This window comes from Mixophyes fleayi, chromosome 3 (genome assembly GCF_038048845.1).
Source record: "Mixophyes fleayi isolate aMixFle1 chromosome 3, aMixFle1.hap1, whole genome shotgun sequence".
NCBI classification, from domain to species: domain Eukaryota; kingdom Metazoa; phylum Chordata; class Amphibia; order Anura; family Limnodynastidae; genus Mixophyes; species Mixophyes fleayi.
Genome location: NC_134404.1, coordinates 259,782,206 through 259,809,356, shown reverse-complemented (window position 1 = coordinate 259,809,356; position 27,151 = coordinate 259,782,206). Strand labels below are relative to the sequence as shown.

Genomic DNA, 27,151 nt, shown 5'->3' with positions numbered 1-27,151 from the left:
AAATACATTTGTTACACATTTAAATCTCTTCTCAACTGTCCCACCCCAAACCCTACAGCGACTATCAGTGCCCAAAGTCTTGCTTTCTATTTCAAGGACAAGATTGATAATATCCGACTTGAAATGGTTTCTTTTTCCTTGACAAACAGCCAGCTTGATTACTTCCCAACACCCTCTGGCACCCTCTCTTCATGTGATTCCACAAATGAACTCTCTTTTTATTTGCCTACTCTACTCCCTGTCCTCTTGGTCCTATACCTTCACAAATCAGTAGACCCTCGTCTCCTGTGCTCATTCCAACCCTTACTAAAATCTGTAATCTCTCTTTCTCTACTGGTATATTTCTATCATTAATTAAGCACACAGTGATTTTTCCTATTTTAAAAAAATAAATTCTGGCCCTAGCTCTCTCACACATTAACAATCCATCTCTCAGCTCCCATTCCCCTTCAAGCTTCTTGAGAGAATTGCCTACACTCACTTGCTTTCAATTCCTCACAAAACCTATTGGACACTCTACAGTCAGGCTTTTGTTTACAACACTCCACTGAGTCTGCACTGACAAAGCTTGCCAATGATTTGATCACTTCTACATCTAAAGGGCATTATTTGCTTTTAATTCTCTTGGATCTCTCTGCTGATTTCAACACTGTTGGCCACTGTTCTCACAACCCCTAGCTCTCCAGGACATTGTCTTATCCTGTTTCTCATCCTACTTATCTAATTGCGCATTCAGTGTTAGTTTTTCTGGTTCCACCTCTTCTCAGCTTTCTTTATCAGTTGGAGTACCACAAGGCTCAGTCCTAGGTCCTTTTCTCTTCTCTTTCTACACCCAATTCTATCTATTTTCTCTGGATCTCCCACCATCTGTTTTAGCCGATGTTACTGACTGTCTTTCTGCCATTTCATCTTGGATTTCCTTTCACTATAAAAACAGAGCTAATAATATTCCCACCAGCCAAAATAATTTACCTACCTGACATTTCTATCTCTGTTTACAACATGACAATAAATCCTACCCCACAAGCATGCTACCTAGGTGTAATCCATGACTCAGAATTTATCTTTGTTTCCCACATACAATCTATATCTACCTATTGTTACTTACACCTAGAAAACACAAACAGGACTTTTTTATGAGATGCACCCACTTTTGTGCTATGCCATATATTGCACAATGAGACTGTTGTTTCTAAAGCAGTACAGTTGGGAGATATGTGTTTATGGTTATTTTTTACTATACTTATTTAGGCAAGCTTATTAGAATAATTGTTATATAAAACTTTTTTCCTAGAGCATCAGAATTACTTTGGAATTGATGACAATTTGGGACCTATAGCAGTAAGCATTCGCAGGGAGAAGGTGGAAGATATCAAAGAAAAAGATATTTCTCTATTCAGCTATCGCATTGCTTTCCGAACAAGTGAGGTAATTATTCTCCTTTGTGCATGTTCGTTCTTTTCAAGTTATTACAATCTGCAGTGGAATAAATGCTGAAGGGGTAGATAAATGATGTGATGCATTATTTTAAATTGTAGCTTAGTTTAAATAAAACTGTGTATATTTATTAAATAGTTTCATAAAGGCCTTGAACTTTCAACTACTGACACTTTTTAAAGTGTAATATTATATTGGTCTTGCCTAGACTGTCCTTTATTAGGGTGTGCAGGGGGTTTGGTATCAAGTACAAAGTGCTTAAATATAATATATAATAATACAATTAGTTAATTTGTTATAGTTAATAATTATCTCAGTTTATTAATTAAGTTGTTAATTTTATACAACAATAAATATTATCTATTAATGTGTCTTAACCACTGGATAACAAAAGATAAAAGAAAAAACACTGTTAAAATATAAAAATATTGATAAGCTTTCTGCCAGCATAATTTTTATTGCACCATTTTACAATGTGCAATCTCTTTTTTGCTGCTGCTGATCTGAGCTTTAACTGATTTATTGTCCATGCCCCTGGTTCACACTTATGCATAAACTTATTAAAAGTGCATCAAAAATAGGACAAATAAGAGTCAATTATGCTGTGTACCATTGCATTCTAAAATGTTATGCTTGCCCTGTTTCTCCTGCAAGCTGCCAGTACAATAGATTGTGTCAGTAAAAGTGCACACATGATAAGCTCATAAAAACGCATCACAGAAACGCACCTAAAGCATCCTTTAGTTGTCATCCGTTTGTATCTACTTACCCAGTCTATTTGTTTGAAAGAAACGTCATGTTTGATATCCTATCCTTTTCTACTATATTCTCTGTCCTGTTCACCTTTTTTACATTAAGTTACACTGATACTGCATCTGTAACATTCATGTTCTACATTACATATTTTACTACCTGTTTGATGCACTTTATTTCACTTCCTTTCAGGATGAGTTTTTGGTATGTTAATCAATGGTTAATGCAATAGACACGCTGTCACCAGTGGGATGTGTGTGTGTGGGGGTGCAATTTGCGAAGGACAACCCTGCTTGGTGCAGTTTAATTAGCTCCTTCTCATGATTGTGAATTTATGATCACTGTGTTACTAATATGTATGGTCCCTGGGCTTTTCTTGTAGTTTTATTCCCTTCTTTGCTGCACCTCAGCATCATTCTCTCAGTATTCATTTCAGTTTAGCCCCTCTGTGTCTTTATTGTTTGTTTGTTCCATTTATACGCTCTGTCCCTCTTTCTTTGTATTGTATTTTTTCTGGGTTTTTTGAATATCTATTGCTTTTTTCCTGTAGACAAATCTCGTTTTATATTGTGACACAGCTGCTTATATAACTGTCTTATTACTAATTCCTGTACTAAAATATTGTGATAAATAAAGCTGGAATCATGAAATATATGACACACCAATGTGAATTTCAGCTATTTATTTAATTAAAAAAAAGCATACATTTTTGTGACCTACTTAGCCTAGTAATAATGGAGAACCGTCTTGGCCACCTCTAGGGTAGAGTGGGGGGCAGTTATACAAACCCTGGAGGTGGCATTGTGGAATGGGTAGGCTTAAATATTTTGTGGTTCTTCCATTAAATACATCTGAAGCAGTACCTTGAGCTGAAATAGTCCCCCAAACTATATTTTTATTTGAGGAAAAAGTAGGTAATTGATTATAAAACCTTTGTTAAAAACACAGTAGCAGTTCCAAAACTAAAAACTCCAGGGTTTGGGATGTTAACGTTGAAAGCAAACTTAATAGTCCCCATCTCAGTGATTTCTTGACATAATTTAATTTACAATTGCATGCCTATCACATCATTAGTGATGTTACTGATGGCATCACTTAGTTGATTTAATCATTTGGATGTATGATATTAGTGATCAGGGGTGTAATACTGGAAATGTTGTATGTGATGAACAGAGAAATCATTCAGGATATAATTTATGTGATTTTATAATGTCATAACAAAATGTATATTGATACATATTTAATTATCTGATATACTGTACTGCATCTCAGGGAGGGAATTATATGATGTAATACAATCACCAGTCACCAATAAGAGTGCAGCTCCTCTATATGCTCTCAAATTTGGCTTTGCAGTCTGCCCACACCAGAACACTCCTATCATTTAACACAGTAACATCTCTATTAGGGAGTCTCTGCAAAAGCTACCCACATTCCAGCACAGCCTACCCTATTACTCCTTCAGTCCATAGTCATTTCTTGCTGGGTTCATCCTGCCAACACACAGCCCCAGTCATCCTATAGTGACCAACTCCACTGCCCCCCACCTTTTCCTATACAGTACCAGCAATGGCGTTAATGTCACCCCTACTCTGAGCATTCTCCTGTTCCCCAATGCCAACTGCCCCTTCTTCTGATTTAATACACTCTATTCCTTCTAACCATATGCATTTCTCCTCTTGTGTTTATATTGAGTCTACTGATCTCAGAAACGGCTGTAATCCATTCCCGAACAGTGGTCGAATCTGCATTCATTCACTTATTTGCCGCACAATTTCACAATAAAAAATATCTTTTGCACATGGCAGCTCAGTAATCCAGCCCAGGATATTTGCTTTGGGATTAAGGTAATCTCTGATGTAGTATATGACATTAATCTTATGCATGGCTGCTTGCCGAAATTACTGTAATATATTACATTTCCATATTCTATATAAAAAGTACTTTCATAAGAGTTACATTTGGAGCAGATAGCTGCATTTCAAAATATTTTTGCTTTAAGAAAGCTTACTGTAATGAAATAAAGGATTTATGTATATTTCTGTTATTTTATGTGCTGCCTTTAGTAATATTATTAAAAACTATTAGGTAAAACTATTACAACCACCCTTGTGGGTGTTTTTCACTATATTAACCCGCTGTTCTTCAGGATGCCAGGCAATATTTCACCTATATACCATCTGTAACCTGATGGTAGAACAGTTTTCCCCCTTATTTCATACAATATAGTTCTACATAGAGTAGGTATAAGTCCAAACCTACATACGTTTTTTAACAATTCAGTTAATATGGGGTATTCAGTAACTGTATAAGATGTAAATAATTTTTCACTTCTGACTGTGTCTCTAAATTGGATATATTTCTAATAATGTTTTCTATGCTGGTTAAATTCAGCTTTTAATTATTGAAATAACTTCAGAGTGGCATCTTTAAACACTTGTTGTATTATGTAAATTCCAAATTGTTTCCGTTGACCAAACCCTTGCAATTTACCTATCTTCTTGCAATGTAAAGATTCCCTATATTTGGAAAAGACGGATTATTCTCCCTTTCCCATTATCTACCACCCTTTATCTAATATTGTAACTATCATATAAATGATAAGGTGGGATGCATCTGTATGTGCTCCACCTGCTCCTTCAAAGGTTCCTACTATATGCATTTCCACCTGGGAATCAGCCTTTCAGTTGCTGCAGCTTGAAGACCAAATAGTATACAAAGGGGTTTATTGTCAGACCACAAAATTGACCTAATGTATAGCACGGACCACATACCAATTATTTAACCTCGCCCACAGCTCTCAGGAAATGTCTGATAGCTTGATGGCAAGGACAAACAAGTTAAGGGGAGTGGGCACCCTGTCTAGTACAATAACTTTAAAGGAACTCAGATAGAAGGCACCCACTTATTGTGATTCTGACCACAGTGTGAGAATAAAGTGATCATCCCAACTTCATGAAGTTATGGCCAAACCCAAGTTTGCCCATTGGTACCCCCCTTTGTCTAGTGTCAAAATATTAGCAGGGTGTATTGCCCTAACCACACTTATATCTGTATACTCATGGCCTACTTGCAAGTTTACAAGGAGGTGTCTGATATTAATTGAAGTGGCTTCAAGTCATGAAGCTGGTTTGATTATGGTGTTATTACTATTATTAATGTTCACTGGAGACAAACTAGTGTCTCGGACTTTAGGAAGTATTAGTTCAAAAGTGATATAAATGAGTATAATTCACAAGACGATGGATCTTTGCCATGTATAGGAACTATAGTTATTGCCTTACACATAGAAAGCATCAGAAAAGTTTTCTCATAGAACGAATTGAGAGTTTCTAATATTGGCTGCGGGTAGTCCTCCTGATAAAGCTTATATATTTCCATTGGCAGGCTATCTGTGCCCGGATCCTTCTTTCCCAGAAAGGACTTAACTGCTTCCAGCATTTCTTCTAACTTGAGGGGGGCATCAAGTAAGTCTACATCTTCCTTCGCCAGTAATAGGAACATAATCCCTTCTAGGTTTTGCCACAGGTTTTTACTGTATATTAGGCACAGGCAGTGTATTGGTTAGAAAAAAAAAATGTCATGTGGATTACATCCATTAATGCTATGAGGTTGGTCACTTCATCTCCCACACTATTACTTAATTTTGCAATAGGTGGTTGGGTCTACTGCACCCTTGCCATATTAAAGAAAGGATCGCCTGCAGAAAAATAGCTTACTAAGTGTCTTCAATTAGTAGTAGAGGATGAACTTGTTATATATTCTGTTCTGTTCTGTTTCCCTGCCAACTCAATTTCCTTTTATCTAGGTACCTGGTTTATATTTTTTATCTGGCTGATAGCAGACAATGCTTTTTCCAAATCACAACCTTTTTTTGTCTGAGCTGCTAAATTGTTTCAGTACCATAAACCCTGATATTTGTTTTAGTTAGGGAAGGTGGGGAAATAATATCTAGCCAATAGCTATTAACCTTTTCTTAGGCAATTCCAGGTTAATCTGAAATAAAATAGGACAATTGATGGCAGTGAAAGACAAGTTAGGATAGCTGAAACAAGTATTGGAGCTCTAGCTTACTAAGTCCGTTCACATGCAGTGGCAGGCTGTGCCCTGGTAATTGTCTTTAAGTCCATAACCCATATTCAGAAGTAAAATAAACATAAAATATTTGTTAGCTGTTCATTTGCTCCACTCCATGTGCCCCCTCATTATGCCACCAGAGGTGACGTACTCATCTGCTCACACTATGCTATAGCCTGTACTACGCTACACCCAAGTAGCAAATGCACGATTTCTAAAGGTGGTTTTCTCCAACATTAATTAATAAACATTCCCATTTAATAAATAATATTGTCCCCAAACTCTGACCCACATTAAATTAATAGTCCTATCATCACACCATAAATTAATAGGCACCACCATGACCACACATTAAGTTAAATAGCTCCCACAAATAAATGAATATCTCCTATGTACTGTTAAAGGATTATTCCCCACCCTCACCATTAAATTAACAGCTCATGCTCCCACCCTCATTACATTAAGAGCTCTTCCCCCACACCACAAGTACCTTATTCCATGTGCTGTACATTTCAGAGATAGACACATCTGTTTGCCTCTCTTGCTGCCTGCAAACATGGGACAGCCAACATGCAGGGGAAGGCGGGCACACACATAGGAGAAGGGAGGGGAGAAATGGATCTGTAAGATCTGCGGCCACATGCAGTCAAGTGGCTGGTCCCAAGCCAGATGGAGGGTTTCTGGGCAACTGGAAACCTCCTCTAAGTGTGTGCTTGCACCCCAGGCAATAATAAAACTTTAGTACAATCTACAATACACTGCCATCCCAACCAGACACCCACTCTGCCACTACCTACAAAATAAGCCTGATCCATATCTGCCCAAAACTTGTCCTGATAATCTCAAACCTCTCCTTATAGGGCGGACCCAATAATACCCTTATTTCAATGATTCCATGCCCTCTTCTCAAAGGTCACCACAATTAAAGAATCTGGATATTCCATCCAAAAGTTGGACTAGTGGGTCGTATACATCAAAAGTATCCTATACTTGGCTGTTATCCAACAAAATGCTGACACCCACATTATGCTACAACCTACACTAAACTATGACTCCGCACAATGCTCACACACTATGCTACATCTACATTATGGACCTCATTTATATAGAATTTTGGATGCACACTACAAAACAATGGTGCGCCTAGAAGGTAAATCTAGTGCACTTTAAGGTGCACACCTTTTCTCCACTTGAGAAAAATGCTTCTGCAAACTAGGTTTGCGGGGAAGTAGAAAAAAACTCATCATATTAAACTTTAGCTTTCTGCTATTTTAGAAACACTACTTTAATCAAATTAAATGGTTCAGTGTTTTTACCAAAATGAATGTGTGTCTGGGGGGAGGGCTTGGTTCAGCCTCACTTCAGGTGACACCAGGGGGTAAATGTATTAAACTGCAGATTTTGCAAGTTTTGCCTTTTAAAACATTGCCGTTTTAAATTTTCTCTGCAATGTCGCCGAATATCGTCGATTTTGCAAAATTCTCAGTTTAATACATTTACCCTCAGGACTGCATTTATTTCATGAGACACATGTTTTTGAAGCTTTATTTTAAAAAGCGCAAAGGGTAGCTAGCAATGTGTTTATTCACCAAAATGCAAATGGAAAGTACAAACCGCCACCAAAATGTATAGGATCAGACTCAATACTTTTGTGGAGTGGAAATGGCTGTGCTCCCTTCCATACAGCAAGAACTGCCTGTAAAAATGTTCCCTACCACACCTTTATCTGATTTCAGTAATCTCGTTCTGCAAAACTAAATTCCATTGCTTCACTGCTCCACATAGCTAGTTGCACTAGGGCACCTAATTGCACTAACCATGGGTGCCCCAATCACACTATGCTAAAGCCCCATACAATAATACAACATAAACCATGCTGCAGATATAAGACACATACTAACTTCACTGAAATTAAGGAGTTTTACTCTCCTACAGTAACACCCTTATACTTACGCCATACCAATACAATTCTGTGCAACCAGTTTAAGAAAAAATGACAGTAATCTGAACTGCTCCTCTTTGATCTGTACACAGGGTAAACACCATCCACGGGGTGATGCTGCCAACCCTAGTATAGAGAGACTAGATCAGTGGCTTCACTCGGACCTCTGTGTACTGATAGCGGTCATCTTTTGACTGTATATACCAACATTCCTTATAGTGAGTCCATTTATAGACATTGGGTTCATTTTAGGACCTCAAAAGTGACAATATCAGTCTGATTGCCAAATATCACTTGCTTTATCACACGGTAACTAATAAATCTCAGATCTTCACCAACCTAAATGGTTTACGGTCACATGCCAAACTGGTCCATTATTACTGTGCAAGCAATGTACAAGTACGCACAAACGCATCATATATTGTAATAACTATTTTATGTTTTAATTAGAGTGCAGCCTCGGAAAGTAACCAGGCCACTTTTGTATAATGTAGATATACAATAAAATATCAGAAATGTATTGGTTTCGGTCCAGCTTTTGAAAAATGTTTTTTATTGTGTTGACAATACCTTAGTTTATGTTGTCTTTACTGTACAATGTATTACAGTTGTGTTAACATTTTTTGCAGCTTACAACCCTGAGAGGGGCAGTTTTAGAAGATGCTGTACCATCAACAGCAAGACATGGTTCAGCACGTGGCCTTCCTCACAAAGAAGTCCTGGAGTATGTGGTACCAGATCTTAATGTTCAGTGTCTTCGTCAAGCTATAAGTTCACCCAAGGTCCAAGAACAGTTGCTTAAGCTAGATGAACAAGGGGTATGTAACAAAATACTTTCTTTTTGCATAAATATTACAGTGATCTCATCTTCTCTATTTTATCTTTAATAGATTTATAAACCATAATAAAATGTAAAATGTCATATCAATCTCTTATGAACAAGTGAAACATTTGCAGTTGAATAAACAAATAAGAATACAAGTAATTTTATATGTTACTGCTAACACTACCAATTTTCTACAGTTCTGAAACAACTTATTTTGTCTCCTTATGGGTCTTCTTAATGTTTTTATATTTTCACAATGAAATGTTACTATAAATTCATGTTGGTCAACAGATGTATAAAGTAAATTAAAGGGCCTCATGTACAGGCTCATGTAGAGTTAGCAATACACATGTTTGTGTACATGTGCAGACTCAGCTGCATATTAAACTTGTGACTTCTAACACTGGACCCCCTGCACAAGATCTGTGCTGATGGGGAACCTGCAGCTCTCCTCCCTAGGACAAAAACAGCCCCCTGCTGAAATCATTGGATCTCTTCCCATCACCTGTTTGTGGTGGGTTGTGGGGTAATATATTAAGTGTAAAGTGAAAAATGTGCATTTTTTTATGTAGCACTATGGGGACCAACAAGCCCTGGTAGCCATAAATTGCTTGGGTATGCTACAAGTGCCAGAATACAGCTAGGTGACAGGGCATACTGACACTTGTAGAACTACAAATGCCAGCATGTCTTGGTTTCCATTGCCCACTGCCGTAAAAAAATCCAAAATCCTTTATTTAAAGACTTATTCAACTTAAACCCAAGGGGATCTTCTTCTTTCTTGTAATCCACAAGTATGAAAAAAAACAACCATATGGATGTTGCTAACCTGCTCCTATTTAACAGTATAGAGTTAACACTAACATTTTCTTGTCCATACGTTATTATTGCTTTTTATATAGCATTATCATTTTGCACAATGGTTTACAGAGAATATTTTTCAGTCATCCACATCAGTCCGTGTCTCATTAGAGTTTATATTCTAAATGATCTACTATACATGTGCTAGGGACCATTTGTTCAGCAGCCAATTAACCTACCATTCGGTTTTTGAACTACAGGAGGAATTCAGAACACTGAGAGGAAAAACAAACGCAAACAAAGGGAGAACATATAAACGTGTTTGGAATTGAACCCATGTTCCTAGTGCTGTGAGTCAGCAGTGCTAACCACCGCACCGCAGTGCTGCCATATGTACCCCTCCTACAAATATTACATTACATATTTATATTTACATGACTATTTAGTTTTAAACTTATTTAAAAAAACATAAAACACTGGTGTCTAATAGATAAGTGTCCAGATTTTTCAGTAACATTTGAAGAAAAAGGTCTACAACTATGCCCAGACTTTGTAACAATGAAACCCTTCCAGTTACCATAGGCCTGACAGTTGATTAACGAGGGTCTTTGTAAAGTGTGTAATGGGCTTTAACAGTATGGCCACTGATACATATACATGTTTACCTCTATACACTTTACATTGTGATTATTGAATTACATTTTTGATTCTAGCTATGGTGACTTCTTGTAAAGTATATCATTGAGTGATTATATCCACTTATATGTTATAGTCATTAAATAAAAGTTAAAAGCATGGTTAAGGTTCTATCAAAAGTTAAAGAAAAAACTGGAAATTTTCCAGATAAGTTTGCACTCAATATAAAGATAACACTCATAAAAGCAATTACATAATTAATGATGTCACTGATGACATCATATATAATATTTCAAGCAATATTAAATCACTGACCAATGACTCAAACATGACATCAACGATATATCAACAATCACATGTTTTATGATAACCCAGTCAAAACCATAAAAGATAACAGTACAGATCCTCCAGATTTAAAGTTCTAAGTTATTTCAGCTCGATTAGAAGAAGGAAATATGGAAAGTATATACAATTCACAACTGATGAGAAATTGTGAAAACTGTAGTGCATATTGCAGACATGATGTAAACAGATGAACATTTGAGAAGAATATATTTTATTTCTCAATTATTTTCTTTTGCTATTAGAAACTAAATGAGTCACCTTAAAACCAATAAAAAGGATGGCCATTTCCCTAGCATACAATCCAATGGGCCAGAAGTCTCATGAGTCTCTGGGACTATGTCCATGAAGTATTTTAGGATTTTTAATGTCCATTGTAACAAATGAACAGACATATACTTAGAAAGACCAACCCTTAATTTTATTGTATAATAAGTGTGGCTAAAGGCAGTGTATGATGTCAATAAATGCATTATAACTTTTCTTGTTATAGGTGATCAGGGCCACATTAAGGGAATGGAGGCCCCTGGGCTAAGGGGCAATTCAATAATGCTGCTGAGGACTTTGAAGGGCCCCCTGGATGCCCGAGGCCCCTGGGCTGTAGCCCAGTTAGACCTCGGGTTAATCCGGCCCTGTATGTGATTTGTAATACTGTGAGTTATAATAAGAAAAATTACAAGCATGTTGCATGACTTGCATAAGCTCCTCAGGACCTTCTTAAAACCACAAAAATTTAAACTAGGGGTATGTTATTCCTTATAATACAAAATGATTAGTAAAAATTATGTTTTTTAACACAATATCAATACTGACATACATTGCCAGAAAGACTCACATGAACACAGACTGACAATAAGACTTACTCTGACAATGACACACATTGACTCACAATCACAGTGAATTATGCAGAGAATGACAATGACATACATGGGGTCGGCAACCGGGGGGGGGGAACACTTCAGTGGGCCCATGGATATAATGTAAGTACTCGCATTATGAAGACATTTTTGATCAAAGGATCTACGTTGTAACCGAACAGTTGTTTGCATTACCCACAATGTAATAAAATTATTTCATTTTATCAATTATATGTTGAGATATAACATTTTTCAAATGCATCTCTCAAGGAAAGGTGGGCCTGGGATCAAAAATTGTCAAGGAGGCCATAATTCTTATAGGCATCCCTGGACACACAATCAGGCACTGACCACCTCCGCCTACCATTTATTGCACTTTTTCATTTTTATATTTTACTGCTTTTTTAGATGCAGAGGCTGGGTTGTGTGTATGTCTAGTTTGAACAATTTTGAACACTACTTCTGGAACTTCTCTCCTTCCTTTCTGTATTTCTCCTTCTAAGACAGTGTATGAACTAGATACTCCGATCCGACTAGCGAGCCGAGCCGTCTCAGTACTTTTGCGCGCCCTAGGAATTGAAAACGAGGCAGAACGTCATTGTTACATCGTCAGATCTCGCAAGTTTTGGATTCTATAAGTACTGCCCTCCACGGTGATCCAGCGCCATTTCACAGAGGGACACAGAAGGGGTAGCATGGTTCTTGGCAGTCTCTAGTGCAGTTGGGCAGCATCATAGCTGTCACGAGCCACGGCGGTATGCTGCATTCCGGCGTGATCTAGCAGCTGGGCGCGTGCAGTAGTTACTATGCTCTGTTATTATTCTTTGGGATTATCTTTGTGGCATAGAGTATGATGGTGTAGGGACATCCTCCAACTCCAGGGGGAGCTCTCGTATGATTTAAACTGGTTAATTTATATATTTATACATGTTCCTGGTTTATGTTATTACCTCTGCCAGTTCCTGAGGCTGATTGTCAGCCCTGTCCTTCGCTGTCCTGATTGGCTCTTAATACTATTTAAGGCAGTGAGGTCTGAGCCTCTCTGCCGGTTATAGCATTCTATTTTCAGTATTGCTGCCTGCTTCTGTGCTGTGTTGGTGTTTAACCCTTGGATTGCTTTCTCGTGTATGACCTCTGCCTGTTCCTTTATTCTGAACCATTGCCTGTGACCCTGATCTTCTGCCTGAACCCGGACGCTGAACCTGTGCTTGTGACCCTGTCCCTGCTGGTTTCTGACATCTCCACCGGTGCTCTGTCCAGTCCATAGATCTCTGGCTTGTTCTATTCTGTGCATTACCTCCTGCACTTGTGCGCCGCTGTGTGAGTATAAACCTGTACTACTTTGAGCATAAGTCCTGGGGGCATCCGAGTACCTGTGAGCATACCAGTCTCTACGGAAAAGGCGTCTGCTAAAGGCGAAGACCTCACCCGCTTGTTCTACAAGTTTATGCCGCACTGGTGACCATAACAATAGCTAGAAAAGAAAGAGGAAGGGTAGCAGTGTTCTTCGAAGTCTCCAGTGACATTCAAGAGAGATCCAATGCTCCATTCAACATCATCACCATCATCATTTATTTATATAGTGCCACTTATTCCGCAGCGCTGTACAGAGAACTCATTCACATCTGTCCCTGCCCCATTGGAGCTTACAGTCTAAATTCCCTCACATACACACACAGACAGACAGAGAGAGAGAGAGAGATTATTGTCAATTTTGATAGCAGCCAATTAACCTAGTAGTATGTTTTTGGAGTGTGGGAGGAAACCGGAGCACCTGGAGGAAACCCACGCAAACACGGGAAGAACATACAAACTCCACACAGATAAGGCCATGGTCGGGAATTGAACTCATGACCCCAGCGCTGTGACGCAGAAGTGCTAACAATTTAGCCACCGTGCTGCCCTCCATTGCTAATTGTCATTGCTGAATTAGAAATAATACGGCTGTCAATACAGCAATGACAATTAGCAATGGAGCTCTCCTGTTTGCGTGTTAGCTATATAGCACCGTACAATGTGACTGCAGATTTAGACCAAGACTGCCAGCTCTATTATTTCTATTTCAGCAATGACAATTAGAAATGGAGCTCTCCTGTTGGTGTCTTAGCTAGATAACACAGTACAATGTAACTGCAGATTTAGACCAAGACTGCCAGCCCTATTATTTTTATTTCAGCAATGACAATTAGCAATGGAGCAATGGAGCTGTCCTGTTGGTGTTTTAGCTAGATAACACAGTACAATGTGAAAACAGATTTAGACCAAGACTACCAGCCCTATTATTTCTATTTCAGCAATTACAATTAGCAATGTAGCAATGGAGCTGTCCTGTTGGTGTTTAAGCTAGATAACACAGTACAAAATGACTGACAGATTTAGACAAAAAATGACAGGGATGTGCAGGAGATGCTGTCTGTGGCCCGTAAAATATCTGGACATTTCCGGGATTCGGTAACAGCATGTAGGAGATTGCAGCAGCTACAAGAGCAGTTTAATTTGCCCTGCCACCAACTGAAGCAAAAGGTGGTGACACGGTGGAATTGCACCCTGCATATGCTTCTGCGGATGGAGGAACAGCGAAAAGCCATCCACGCTTACTCCACAAGCCATGACATTGGGAAAGGAGGGGGCATGTCACACTGCGCTCATTCGGCTTCCATAGCCGAAGACTAAGACACTCGCCTGTGCCTCATTAAACAGACTTCAAACCCTTAGTGTTGATCTGCACATGTGCAGACTGAGTACCTGTCTGTTTCTGGCAAGATTCCTATTGGTTCCTGGTTCTGGCTCTAAACTTGAAAAGGCACTCCCTCCCGTTTCCTTTGGGCCTGTTGATCAAGTTACCAGTCTAATTAGTTTCCTACCTATTCTGTGAGCCTCCACCTGGATCGTCAGTGACTCTGCTGTGTCTTGCTGTTCCACAGGCTACCCTGCTCAAGCTGCACCTGTCTCCACTGTGTCGCTGTTCCACGGGCTATACTGCTCAAGCTGCACCTGTCTCCGCTGTGTTGCTGTTCCACGGGCTACTCTACTCAAGCTGCACCTGCCTTTCCTGTATTGCTGTTCCACGGGCTGGATCGCTTAAGCTACACTTGTCTTCATTGTGCTGCTACTACACGTGCCGTGCTGCTCAAGTTACATCTGACCCTATTGTGTTACTCCTCCATGGACGGCACCACTCAAGCTACATCTATCTCCGCTGAATTACAGTTCCCAGGCGTCTCTGTTCAAACCGCACCAACTCCTATTTGTTGTGCTGACTACATTGCTGCCTGGACTGTTACTTGTACCTCCTATATTGTGCTGCCTTATTGTGGTCTCATATACCTGCTGCATTACCATCTCTACTCTGTTGCTGGACTGTTCATGCTGTTGCTATATTTGAATACTCCGATTATACCACTAATTGTACTCATTCATATTATATTGCCGGTGGCACTGCTCACCCTGTTCCTACGTTCCTTGTATCAATATACTGAGACTGTTCTGTTGATCATCCAGTCATCATTAAATCGCTGATTGTACTTTTATCCTGCATCTGTTTTCTATCTGCTGTCTGGGTGTAGAACTTACAACATCATCAGTGTGCCTACGTTACACCAGTCACTATCACTCCCCTGGGACCCTGCCCAACACCCCTGGTAGGAACCGCGACCTGCAGGCGAACGCCGCTGAATCCAAGTCACCTTGCGGTGACCGCTGGTGAAGACCATTCGCCTGTTAGACTCCGCGTCCTGCTAGGGGTAACATCTGTTGGGCGGATCCAAGAGTTCAGAATACCAAACCGTGACAGGGGGTCTATCTTAATCAAGGGCGGTGGAGAATATTTTCCGTGTTGTGCAATGTGCTGAAACCATTCGAAGTAGTCACCTGTGAAGTGAGTTCAGTCACTGCTAGCTTGAGTAAAGTGATTCCCTTAATTAGACTTTTGGAAAAGCAGGTTGAGAAACTGAAGGAGGAGAGTAAACAAAGCAATTACGCTAAGTGTGTCGGACTTGTAGATCAAGTACCTTATTCGCTTCGCCAGGATCCAAGAGTTATCAAAATCTTGATATTGGATCACTACATTTTGGCGACTGTGCTTGCTGCTAGGTTTAAGAGCTATGTTTTCTCTATGTTTCCAACTGACCCAGATCTGACAGCTCAAGTGTTAAGCGACAAGATCATATCTCCTCCTTCAGTTTTCCACTCAACTTTTGCTAGGAATAAACTTAGCTTTCCCAAGAGATGATGCAGATGACTCAGCACAACATTTTGACATCTTGTCTGGTCTAAAAGAATTGACCAAAAAACGTGACACCTCTGCCGTAACTCCACCTTATCCTTCTATCAACATCCAAAGGATGGTGGAGGATTATTTTAACGACAGCATAGAAATAGACACATCAGACAGTCCCTTTACATACTGGGAGGAAATAAAGGGAATTTGGAGACCATGTACCAACTTGCTTTGCACTGCCTAAGCTGCCCACCCTCCAGTGTGTACTCGGAAAGAGTTTTCAGCACAGCCGGGAACCTTGTCAGTGATCGGCATGGGGGCTACTTCCTCAAGATGTGGGGGCTTTTCCCGCCAATTACATCAAAATACTGAGACTTCTGTAATGGTGGATTCCAGCGGTGATGAATTAATAATGTGTGAGGATGATGTACAAACTGATGAGGGTGAGGATGAGTCTGAGGATAATGACAACAACATCTTGCTCGTCGCTATGTATTAGCTGTAGAATTACCACAGTGTGTTTATGTCAATGCTCTATCACTTAGCATCCAGCCAGGCCGCTGCAGTCTTTGTTTGAAAGTGTATGATAATAATATTGACTGCAAATGACTTAAAATTAGTGTAATTTAGGTTATTAGTAATGTAGGGAAAAAAACTAAATGATGTGATTTTAGAGAAAAAATAGGAATTTTAGAAAAAAAAATAGGGATCCAAAACACGCAAGGGCAGTTTTGGCAAGACAAAAACACGCAGTTAATGCAGATCCAAAACCAAAACCAAAACTAGGACACGGGGGTCAGTGAACATGTCTAGTATGAACAAATGTAATGTTATCCACAACAAACTGTAGTGGGTGCTATTTTAAGTGTACCATCTTTGGAGGTATAATATCCTTTACTAAATGATATTTATGAATCTTGGGGAAATACATTTATGGAAATACATCAGTAATTAGTGATCAGTTATGTAATTGTTGAAATGTTATATGTCATCAGTAATAGTGTAATTTATCATGTAGTTTTATGAAGTCATCATAATATCCTTAGGATGTGGTCAATTAATGTTGTATAAACTTTCTCTCCTCCACATTTTCTGCAGCATGCACTACATCCTATACACTTCAATGTTACATTTTTACACTTAATTAAATCTGTTAGAAATTTCCTGTAAATCAAAGCACATGGTTGAGCACAAAAGCTTCACTTCACTCCCAAGTTTCATGGTTAACTTTTCTGTCAGTCTTTAGATTGAATGTGAAGAGGTTAAAACAGTACAAAACAAATCTCCTTCTATTTAAACTTTATTGTTTTTTAGAGCTTCTTTATGTGGAGTTTAAAAAGGTCTTAGGTTAGATTGACCTAATTGTGAAGACCTGAAGACAAGGCCAGCCAATCCCTACATTATTTATTTAGGAATGGGCCTTATGAGAGATATCAGCCCACACTCAATGAAATGCTTAATACAATAATATAATACATTAATAAATCCATGAACTGACAATAGTGCTTGGGCAGTCCCCAGGCCTTTTTGGTATCTTGTCCACCTGTCCTCTTTATAGGGTGGCTGGAAAGAAACAATGGGCCAGCAATAGATTAAGTGGGAATAATTGGAAATTTAGGTGGCCCCAAACCACATGTAACCAGGTACAAAAGTCCTTTATGCTTTGTGTAGTACTTGAAGCAATCAACACGTATAACTTGTCCTAGCTTAGAGGTGTATGCTTGCTTTGTTTATGATATTGTTTGTAATATTCTTGAATTTCCCTTGACATTAAAGGAAATTAATACGGCTAAAAACCCCGAAGCTTAGATGACCTCTATGTGAAATTGTATAAGAAATACAGAGAGTCCTAGTTTGTTACATTTGTATAATGAAGCTATATCTAATCCCAGGTTCCCACTCTGTATGATGGAAGTCCTCATAGAATTTCTGCCTGATGCAAAGAAGCTTTATTTGGCTCTTATAGTTCCATCTCCTAACTTGCACTAGATTATAAGATTGTGGCAAAAATTCTGGCCCCAACATTAAATTCTGTCATTTCTTCAATCATACATCCTTGTCTGATTGAATTCATTTTGGGGAATACAATGCAGGTATGTGATAATATTTAATAACCTTATGAAAACCGAGAAAGGAGAATTATTGTGTCTCTGTATGCTGTTAAGGCATTTGATTCATTTGAGTTGCCTTATTGGAGGGTGGCTCTGGCTCAGTTTGGGTTTGAAGAGGGGTTCATTCAATGACTTAACATGCTGTACTGCAGACTATCGCTTACTGCAGGCTTTGAGATTATTGGTAAACATGGTATTACTCTGGAATTAATGTCATATAAACCAAGTATATTTTTTTCCACTAGATGATTTTTAACCTTTCAAACTCATGCTAAGAGTTTATTCTACTTCGTAGACTTATTTTAACTACTTGTAAATCTAGATTCAAATGGTTACGTCCAACTTTGTTACATTCAATTTGCAATGTTATTTGACACCTGCTCTGACCCTCACTTACAGTAATAGGCAAAGTGAAGTATCTACCTAAATTTTGAGTTTAGAAAGGCACTGCTGTTGATACCTCTGTCCACAGCAGTTGAGCTTTTGTGGGCAGTGCCCCAGATTTAGTATTTCAACTCTACATCTGTCAGAGAAAGGAGGATGTCTGTCCTTGGTGCTACATTCTTTCTCAATTGGATACTGCTGGTTGGTGAAATACATATATTGCAATGGTGTTTGTGGAACAACAGGGATGGGTTCTTTCAAAATTATGACAACAAATTCCCAGGATGAACCCCTAAAACCAGACTAGTTATGGTCATCACCTATAGCAGACCCCTAAAGCTGCTATAGGCTTTAGGTGCCTAAAGGTGCACACTGGTTCTTGCTTTCCTCCAGCTCTTGGGTACACAGTAATAGAGGCCTATTTCAGAACTGGCCTTGGCAGTAAAAATTTTAGAGGCGCCAATTAATGATACTGGAAAGAGATAGGAAATGTAGGTACTCACATAGACCAGAAAAGATGGAATATTCAATTTGTCTGCTGTAGTCTGCACAAACAGAAGCCTGTATTGGTTGCTTTCAGTCAATTGGTCAGCCTCCAGGGAAAAGTCTAATGCAGGGGCCAGGGCAAGTCCAATTCAGAAGTGAGGGCAGGCAGTGATCTAGAGAGTAGTCAGAATCAGAACCAAGGTAAACACACAGCAGAGTTCCACAGACAGAAAATTACTGCATGTTTCATGGGCACAATATCATGGCACTACCTGCACTATAAAGTGCAGACTGCCAATCAAAAAGCTCATAGTGAGCCAGGCCCACCCTGTTTTTATTCACCGCAGTGCAATCACATGATCTCACTGCACTACCTGCTCATGTGCCAACCGATACTTACAAAAATATATTTTTTCTTGGTACCACCTGTAACCATAACCTTATTGTGTCAATGAAAACTATTCTTAAGGCATGGTTCAGTGCTAGAGTCCTGTGCAATATATTTACAGCTAGCTAGTCCTCTAATACATGACTTTGTTTAACCCCTCCCTTTTCCACTTTTCAACTATATTATAACTACATATCTGTGAAAAGCAGGGTATTAAATATCTAGTCCACATTTATTCTGAGCATTCTCTTAATGCCTTCCAGCTTTTATAAGAACAATTTGGCAACCTTTATAACATGTTGTTTAAATTTCTCCATCTATGACTTGCAGGCCTTTCCCAGATTCATAGCACAGATCCAGAGTTATGAACAGCTCCTCTGGTCAAGAGTTTCCACGTTTACCTTACAGGGACTTCTCCAATATGTTCAGTAAAGCTGGTGATGACTCCTTACCACCACATAGAGACTGGGATTGTCCAATCAATTTGATGCCGGGGAAGATACTCCCTAGGGGGCGTACCTACCTGCTTTCTCTCTCTGAGACTAAATCAATTAATACATTCAGGAAAATCTTGAAGGGGTTTATCCATCCATCTTCCTCACCTGCCAAAGCAGGTTTATTTTTTGTGAAGAAAAAAGATGGCAGTCTCCGCCCCTGCATTGACTATAGAGGTTTGAACGATATTACCATCAAAAATCGTTATCCTTTGCCCCTAATCACGGAATTGTTTGATCGTGTCAGAAGAGCCAACATCTTCACCAAATTAGATGTAGTTTAGTGTAGATTAGTGCAGGGGACGAATGGAAGACTGCTTTTCACACTCGTGATGGGCACTACAAGTGCTTAGTCATGCCATTCGGATTGAGTAATTCCCCAGCAGTATTACAGCATTATGTCAAAGAAATTTTCTGTGACCTTCTCTACAAAACAGTTGTCGTCTACCTGGATGACATCCTTATCTTCTCCAGTAATCTGGAATCACATCGTGCCCATGTCAAGGAGGTTCTTTCACAACTCCATACCAATCAGCTCTTTTGTAAATTGGAGAAATGCACCTTTTGAAGTTACATCCATTTCCTTCTTAGGTTATATTATTTCTCATACTGATTTACAGATGGACCCAGAGAAGCTCAAGGCGATTCTCAACTGGCCTCTTCCAACTACTCTCAAGGTGGTCCAACACTTTCTGGGTTTTGCAAACTATTACAGAAAATGTATTAAAGATTTCTCCACTCATGTGGCTCCTATCACAGCCCTTACCAAAAAGGGGTCTGATCCCTCCAATTCTGAAGAAACTAAAGCAGCATTTCATTGCGTTAGCAACTCTTTGTTTCCGCTCCAGTTCCTCACCAGCCTGTCTTATCCTGACCTTTCATCCTGGAAGTGGATGCCTCTGCAGTATTATTATTATTATTAATTTTTATTTATAAGGCGCCACAAGGTGTCCGTAGCGCTGTACAGGGACAAACAAATTACAATACAATGGGAGACAGCACAGTACAGTAAAGAGTAAGCACAGTAACTCAATAAGCTCAATGCACAGCTAGAGAGGGCGGGGAAGGTGGAGGGAGGATCCGCAAACGACGGGGCCCAAGAAGGAGGGTGCGGAAGATAGGGAGACCCCCAGGGGGGAGGAGGGAGCGAGAGTGGACGTGGGGTGGAGGACCCTCGAGGAGAAGGGCTAAGTAGCTGGAGAGCAGAGTTAAAAGTGGTGGAAACAGGAAGAGAGATGGCTCTGCTCAGAGGAGCGTACAATCTAAGGGGAGGGGTGGACAGACAGAGAGACGCAGGGGAGAGAGGGAGAGTAGGGGGACGGAGGCAGAAGATAAAGTAGGAAGTTAAGTGGGAGACAGAAAGGCTTTAAGAAAAAGGTGAGTTTTTAGGGCCTGTTTGAAACTGGACAGATTAGGGGAAGTTCTGATGGAGGGAGCTTGTTCCAGTGGAGGGGGGCAGCGCGGGCGAAGCATTGGATACGTGCATGGCAGGAGGTTATAAGGGGGGAAGAGAGGCGACGGTCAGAGGCAGAACAGAGAGGGCGGGATGGAGCATGAATAGAGAGGAGGGTGGAGATGTAGGGCGCAGTGGAGTTGGCGAGGGCCTTGTAGGTGAGTGTGAGGAGCTTAAAGAGGATTCTGAAGGGGAATGGGAGCCAGTGAAGGGCTAGGTAGAGGAGGGAGACAGAAGAGGAGCATTGAGAAAGGAAAATAAGCCTAGCGGTGGAGGAGGCCAGTGAGGAGGAGGTTGCAGTAGTCCAGGCGGGAGATGATCAGAGAGTGGATAAGGCATTTGTGGGCATCTTGGGAGAGGAAGGGCCGGATGCGAGCGATGTTACGCAGCTGGAAGCGGCAGGATTTAGCAAGAGAGAGGATGTGGGGGCCAAAGGAGAGAGAGGAGTCGAGGATGACACCAAGGCAGCGAAGTTGGGGGACAGGGGAGATAGAGGTGTTGTCGACAGTGATGGAGAGGTCAGAAGGGGTTGAGGTATGAGAGGGAGGAAAAACTATGAGCTCAGTTTTGGCAAGGTTAAGTTTGAGGAATCGAGAGGACATCCAGGAGGAGATGGCAGAGAGCAGGCGGACACCCTAGAGAGGAGGGAGGGAGAGAGATCAGGAGAGGAGAGGTATAGTTGAGTGTCGTCAGCGTAAAGAAGGTAGCTGAAGCCGAAGGAGCTGATGAGTTCACCCAGGGAGGAGGTGTATAGAGAGAAGAGTAAGGGTCCCAGAACAGAGCCCTGAGGGACCCCGACTGGAAGGGTGGACGGGGGGAGAGAGAGCCAGAGGTGGTGACAGAGAAGGATCTGTGAGTAAGGTAAGAGGTAAACCAGGACAGGACTGGGCCGGAGAGGCCGAAAGACTGGAGGGTGTGAAGGAGGAGGGGGTGGTCAATGGTGTCGAAGGCTGCAGAGAGGTCAAGGAGGATGAGATGGGAGAAGTGGCCCCTGGCTTTAGCAGAGAGGAGGTCATTGGTGACTTTAGTCAGGGCAGTTTCAGTGGAGTGGAAGGGGCGGAAACCAGACTGGAGAGGATCAAGAAGGGAGTGTTCAGAAAGGTCGGAGGTGAGACGGCTGCAGATGAGCCTCTCAAGAATTTTGGAGGCAAAGGGGAGAAGAGATATGGGGCGATAGTTCGAGAGAGAAGTGGGGTTGAGATTAGGTTTCTTAAGAATGGGGGATACAAGAGCATGTTTGAAGGAGGATGGGAAGATGCCAGTGGAGAGGGAGAGATTAAAGAGGTGAGCGAGGTGGGAGCAGGTGGTGGGGGAAAGTGAGCGAAGAAGGTGGGAGGGGATTGGATCCAAGGGACAGGTAGTGGGGGGGGAGGATAAAATGAGAGAGTGGACTTACTCGCGGGTGTTGGGGCGGAAGGAGTGGAGGGGAAGGTGGTTGGGGGGGAAGACGTAGGTGTAGGCGCTTTTTTGTCTCAAAGTTTTGAAGATGGATATCTTCATCCCTGTGGCTATTTGTCTCACAAATTTTTGCCGGCAGAGAAAAACTACTCTATAGGAGATCAAGAATTATTAGCCATTAAGTTTGCTTTGGAAGAATGGAGACACTTGTTGGAAGCTGACAAATATCCCATCTCTGTCGTTACAGATCATATAAACCTTTTGTACCTAAAGTCAGCTCAGTGTCTTAATCCAAGACAAGCTAGATGGGCCTTGTTCTTTTCCACTTTTGACTTCAAATTAACCTACTGGCGAGGATCAAAGAATTGTAAGGCTGATGCTCTTTCTCGTTCCATGGTTCAAGATGAGGATCTTTGCCACACCCACAATAGTCCCATCATCGATCCTGTATTCTTTTCTACCACCAATATTGTTACTTCCACGTCTCTGGGAAAAATTTTCATAGCTCCAGCACTTCGCAAGACATTGGTTCAATGGGCTCATGCTTCCTGATTTTGCAGACGTTCTGGAGTTCAAAAGACTTTCAAATTTCTCCAAAGTTCCTATTGGTGGCCTACTCTAAAAGCAAGACATCCAATAATTCATTGCTTCCTGTTCCAGGTGTGCCCAACATAAAATATATCGCCAGACACCTGCTGGCCAAATTCAACCATTGTCAATTCCTCACCAACCCTGGACTCATCTGTCTATGGACATCATTACTGATCTACCAGTTTCTAATGGGTTCAACACCATCTGGGTTGTAGTTAACAGGTTCTCCAAGATGGCCCATTTTGTCCCTCTCACTGGACTACCCTCTGCTTCAAAGCTGGCTCAATTGCTTATTGAGAAGATTTTCATGCTTCGTGGGGTCCAGTTTGTGGCCAAGTTCTAGCGGTCTTTTTGTTCAGCTCAAGTGAAGCTTAAGTTTTCGTCTGCCTATCGCCCACAAACAAATGGCCAAAGTGAAAGGGTGAATCAGGATTTGCATACTTATCTCATCTTTACAGCACAACTGGAAAGAACCCTTACCCTGGGCAGAATTTTCCCACAATAATCAGTACCATTCCTCCTCTGGGTCTACACCTTTTTTTTACAGTTTATGGTCTTCATCCCAGAATAACTGAGTTCCAGCCTCTTCCTTCTGCCATTGTACCAGATGCTGATATCACCTTACGTCAGTTCTCTAAAATATGGAAGGAAGTCCTTTCTTCCCTGTTAAAGGCTTCCTCCAATTACAAACGTCAATAAATACCCAATCTCAAACCAGGCGATGAAGTCTGGCTCTCCACTCGCAACCTGAGGCTTAAGGTACCTTCCATGAAATTTGTCCCTTGCTACATTGATCCATTACCCATAGAGCGAGTCATCAACCAAGTAGCTTACAAATTAAAACTTCCTCCATATATGTGAATCCCAATTTCCTTCCACATATCCTTGTTGAAACCTTTGGTCCTGGATTCTGCACTCCCTAAGACTCCTAAAATCCAAACTCAACGAGGAGTCATGTATGAAGTGGAAAGGATACTCGATTCACAGATTCGTCCTGTTCATCTTCAGTACCTTATTGATTGGAGGGGTTAGGGCCCAGAAGAACGAGCCTGGATTAAAGCCATTGATGTATATTCTTCACGCTTGGTCCGTATCTTCCATGCAAAATTCCCTTTGAAGCCCAAGAGGTGTCAAGGGTCCACCCTCAAAAGGGGGGTTATTGTCACACACCAGGCTCTCGGGTTCTGTCACTTACCTCTTTACTGCCTTTCCAAGTTGTCCTTGTGGTCCTCAGGCTCTGCTGGTTTCAGACCTCTCTGTAAGATGCTGTCCAGTCTGTCTCCACTCCAGAGATCCCTCTAAAATCAGAGTATGGGTGCGGCCATCTTGTGTACGGTCACATGATTCCTCTCAGCCAATCAGGTGACAAAAGCCTCCATTTCAGATTCCCTCAAAATCCAGTCCATGGGAGCTGCCATCTTGTATATAGTCACCTGATCCTTCTCAGCAACTCAGAGTGGTGCTTTTGCCCAGCTGATTGCAGTTTCCAATCAGGAATAAACAACAACTATAAAATGACTTCCTGGAGCCCTTACCTGTTGCCAGAGCAATGTTGTATTTCAGACGCCATCCTGATTCCCAGAAGTTTGCAGTCTTGCTATCTATCTTGCTAAAGTCTTGCTATTTATCCAGCTCTGACAATGCAGTCTGAATTCTGGCTCCAGTTTGATTCCAGCATTCTGGTTCCATCCAGGCTACAGCATTCCAGTTACAGCAATCCTCTTCAAGCATTCTGGTCTCATTCCCATTACAGCATTCCGGTTGCAGTCCGGTTACACCAATCCTCTTTCAGCATTTCGGTTCCATTCCGGTTACAGCAATCCTCTTCCAGCATTCCGGTTCCAGCATTCCAGTTACAGCCCTGTTCCAGCAATCCAGTTCCTGTTTGCGATTCCCTGCTAGTGTAATCGCCATCTGCAACAGTCCATTCACTAGATGCAGAGGAACATTATCAGGCCACCCAGCTTTGTCTACGTAGTCACCAGTCCAGCTCCAGAGACACAACCTAGTCTGGGTACAGTCAGTTCCTCTCCTGCTACAACAAGCCGTTTATTCCACATGGTCATTGCTTTTTTAAATACCATTCAAATCTAATGGTTTATATTGGTTTGATTTTGCTTTTGTGTGAAGATGTTTTGTATTTGTGTTGTAATATACAATAGTTTGCCATTTTCATGGCAAATGCTCAACAGAGATGCTAATATCTTGTGCTACTAAATAAAATAAATGTTTCTGTAGTGGCTAGCACTTCTGCCTTACAGCACTGGGATCACGAGTACAATTCCCAAACTCCTCACAGATAAGGATCTGTGAGGAGTTTGTATGTTCTCCCTGTGTTTGCGTGGGTTTCCTCCGGGTGCTCCGGTTTCCTCCCACAGTCCAAAAACATACTAGTAGGTTAATTGGCTGCTAACAAATTGACCCTAGTCTCTCTCTGTCTGTGTGTGTGTGTGTGTGTGTGTGTGTGTGTGTGTGTGTGTGTGTGTGTGTGTATGTTAGGGAATTTATACTGTAAGCTCCAATGGGGCAGGGACTGATGTCTCTGTACAGCGCTGCGGAATTAGTGGCACTACATAAATAAATGATGATATACTTGGCATCTCTGTACTTCAGAAAACGAAATAAAGGTATATATATATATATTTATATGGGTAAATATTTTTTGCAACTTTTATCCCCCCCATACCCAATTTATTGACTATAATATGATTTAAATATTCTATAAACTGCCCTATATGCCCTAAAATTGTCTTAGGTACTTTCAAGAAATAAAATACATGCATTCTTAGAATATTATATCTCATAGGAAAAAAGACCTCTAGGATATTTGGAATTGTATATCTTTCGCTCGTAATTAGTTTTCTACCTGATTTTTTAATATAATCATCAAACACTCTTTCATATATTATTTAGTGTGAAATCACAACATTTTTAGCCTTAAGCTTATAGGGATTATTTAGTTGTGGGTACTTGTCAGATCAGTGCAATGTATTAATTCCCTATGGGGTAGATAATATAAATGCAGAATAATCTGCCAGCATTTTACATTGTTAGTGGTAATGTGTCCTTTATTGGCTTCTAGTAACACTGAGCCACGTACTTTGGGAACATACACGATACACTACAAATACCAACATAAGAAAATATTGCTATTATGAAAATACATATAATAAATGTAATTAAGTGGTGCATGTCTCCAAATGTTTTAGATGCAGTACATGCAAGATTTATTGCACAAAAGAGACTTTTTCGAGTTTCACATAATATAAAGATTAGAAAATAAAAAATAGGAGCCTAATATTTTGCAAATCAGGGAAGGAATTTATCCAATCAGGTCTGTGAATCAGCCACAAAAGAGGGACATGTTGGAAACAGAGTGATATGGGATTAGAAGGCTAAGAGAGACAGCTAGGAGGTATGATGGTATGAGAAACAAGCTAATAGTATTTATCTTTGTTTGCAGTGCAGACATTTTTAACAGTAAACAGTTATACATATCACCAAACGTTGGTAGTCTTCAAAGCGATGCTGAAAACCCTGACAGCACATACCACGACATGATGACAGTGATGGTGTCATCCCGACACACTCTTCAGACGACTGCTTGAAAACCATACTTGAAAAGATTCCGATCAATAAAGATGTCGGGCGCCTAGACTGATGTCACTTTGAAGCCCGATTGTATTCTTGCTGCTGTTTAGGTGGTAATTTAAGGAGGACACGCCTGTACAACTTGCTTTACAAATGCTTTGTACACTATACATTATATATATCATCATGTCGTGGTATGTGTTGGGGTTTTCAGGAACGCTTTCACGTACCCAACCCTTACCAAATACTTATTGATTTGTTAAAGAAACAATATTATTGCTACCATTAAATTCACTACTTATCAGAGGAAATATGACAGCTGCGTAAGAGAGCTACACTATTGTACTTAATATTCCTTGCTGTTA

The 27,151-nt window shown here is 40.5% G+C and overlaps 1 protein-coding gene across 4 annotated transcripts in view; it reads left to right on the top strand.

Moving 5' to 3' along the window:
- SIPA1L2 (signal induced proliferation associated 1 like 2) overlaps positions 1 to 27,151 on the top strand; it is a 364,597-nt gene that overhangs the window by 120,063 nt on the left and 217,383 nt on the right. For all 4 annotated transcript variants that reach the window (XM_075203505.1, XM_075203506.1, XM_075203503.1 and 1 more), the window contains 2 exons: positions 1,295 to 1,428; positions 8,839 to 9,027. In XM_075203505.1, the coding sequence (XP_075059606.1) occupies positions 1,295 to 1,428; positions 8,839 to 9,027 (323 nt within the window). The remainder of the gene's footprint in view (positions 1 to 1,294; positions 1,429 to 8,838; positions 9,028 to 27,151) is intronic.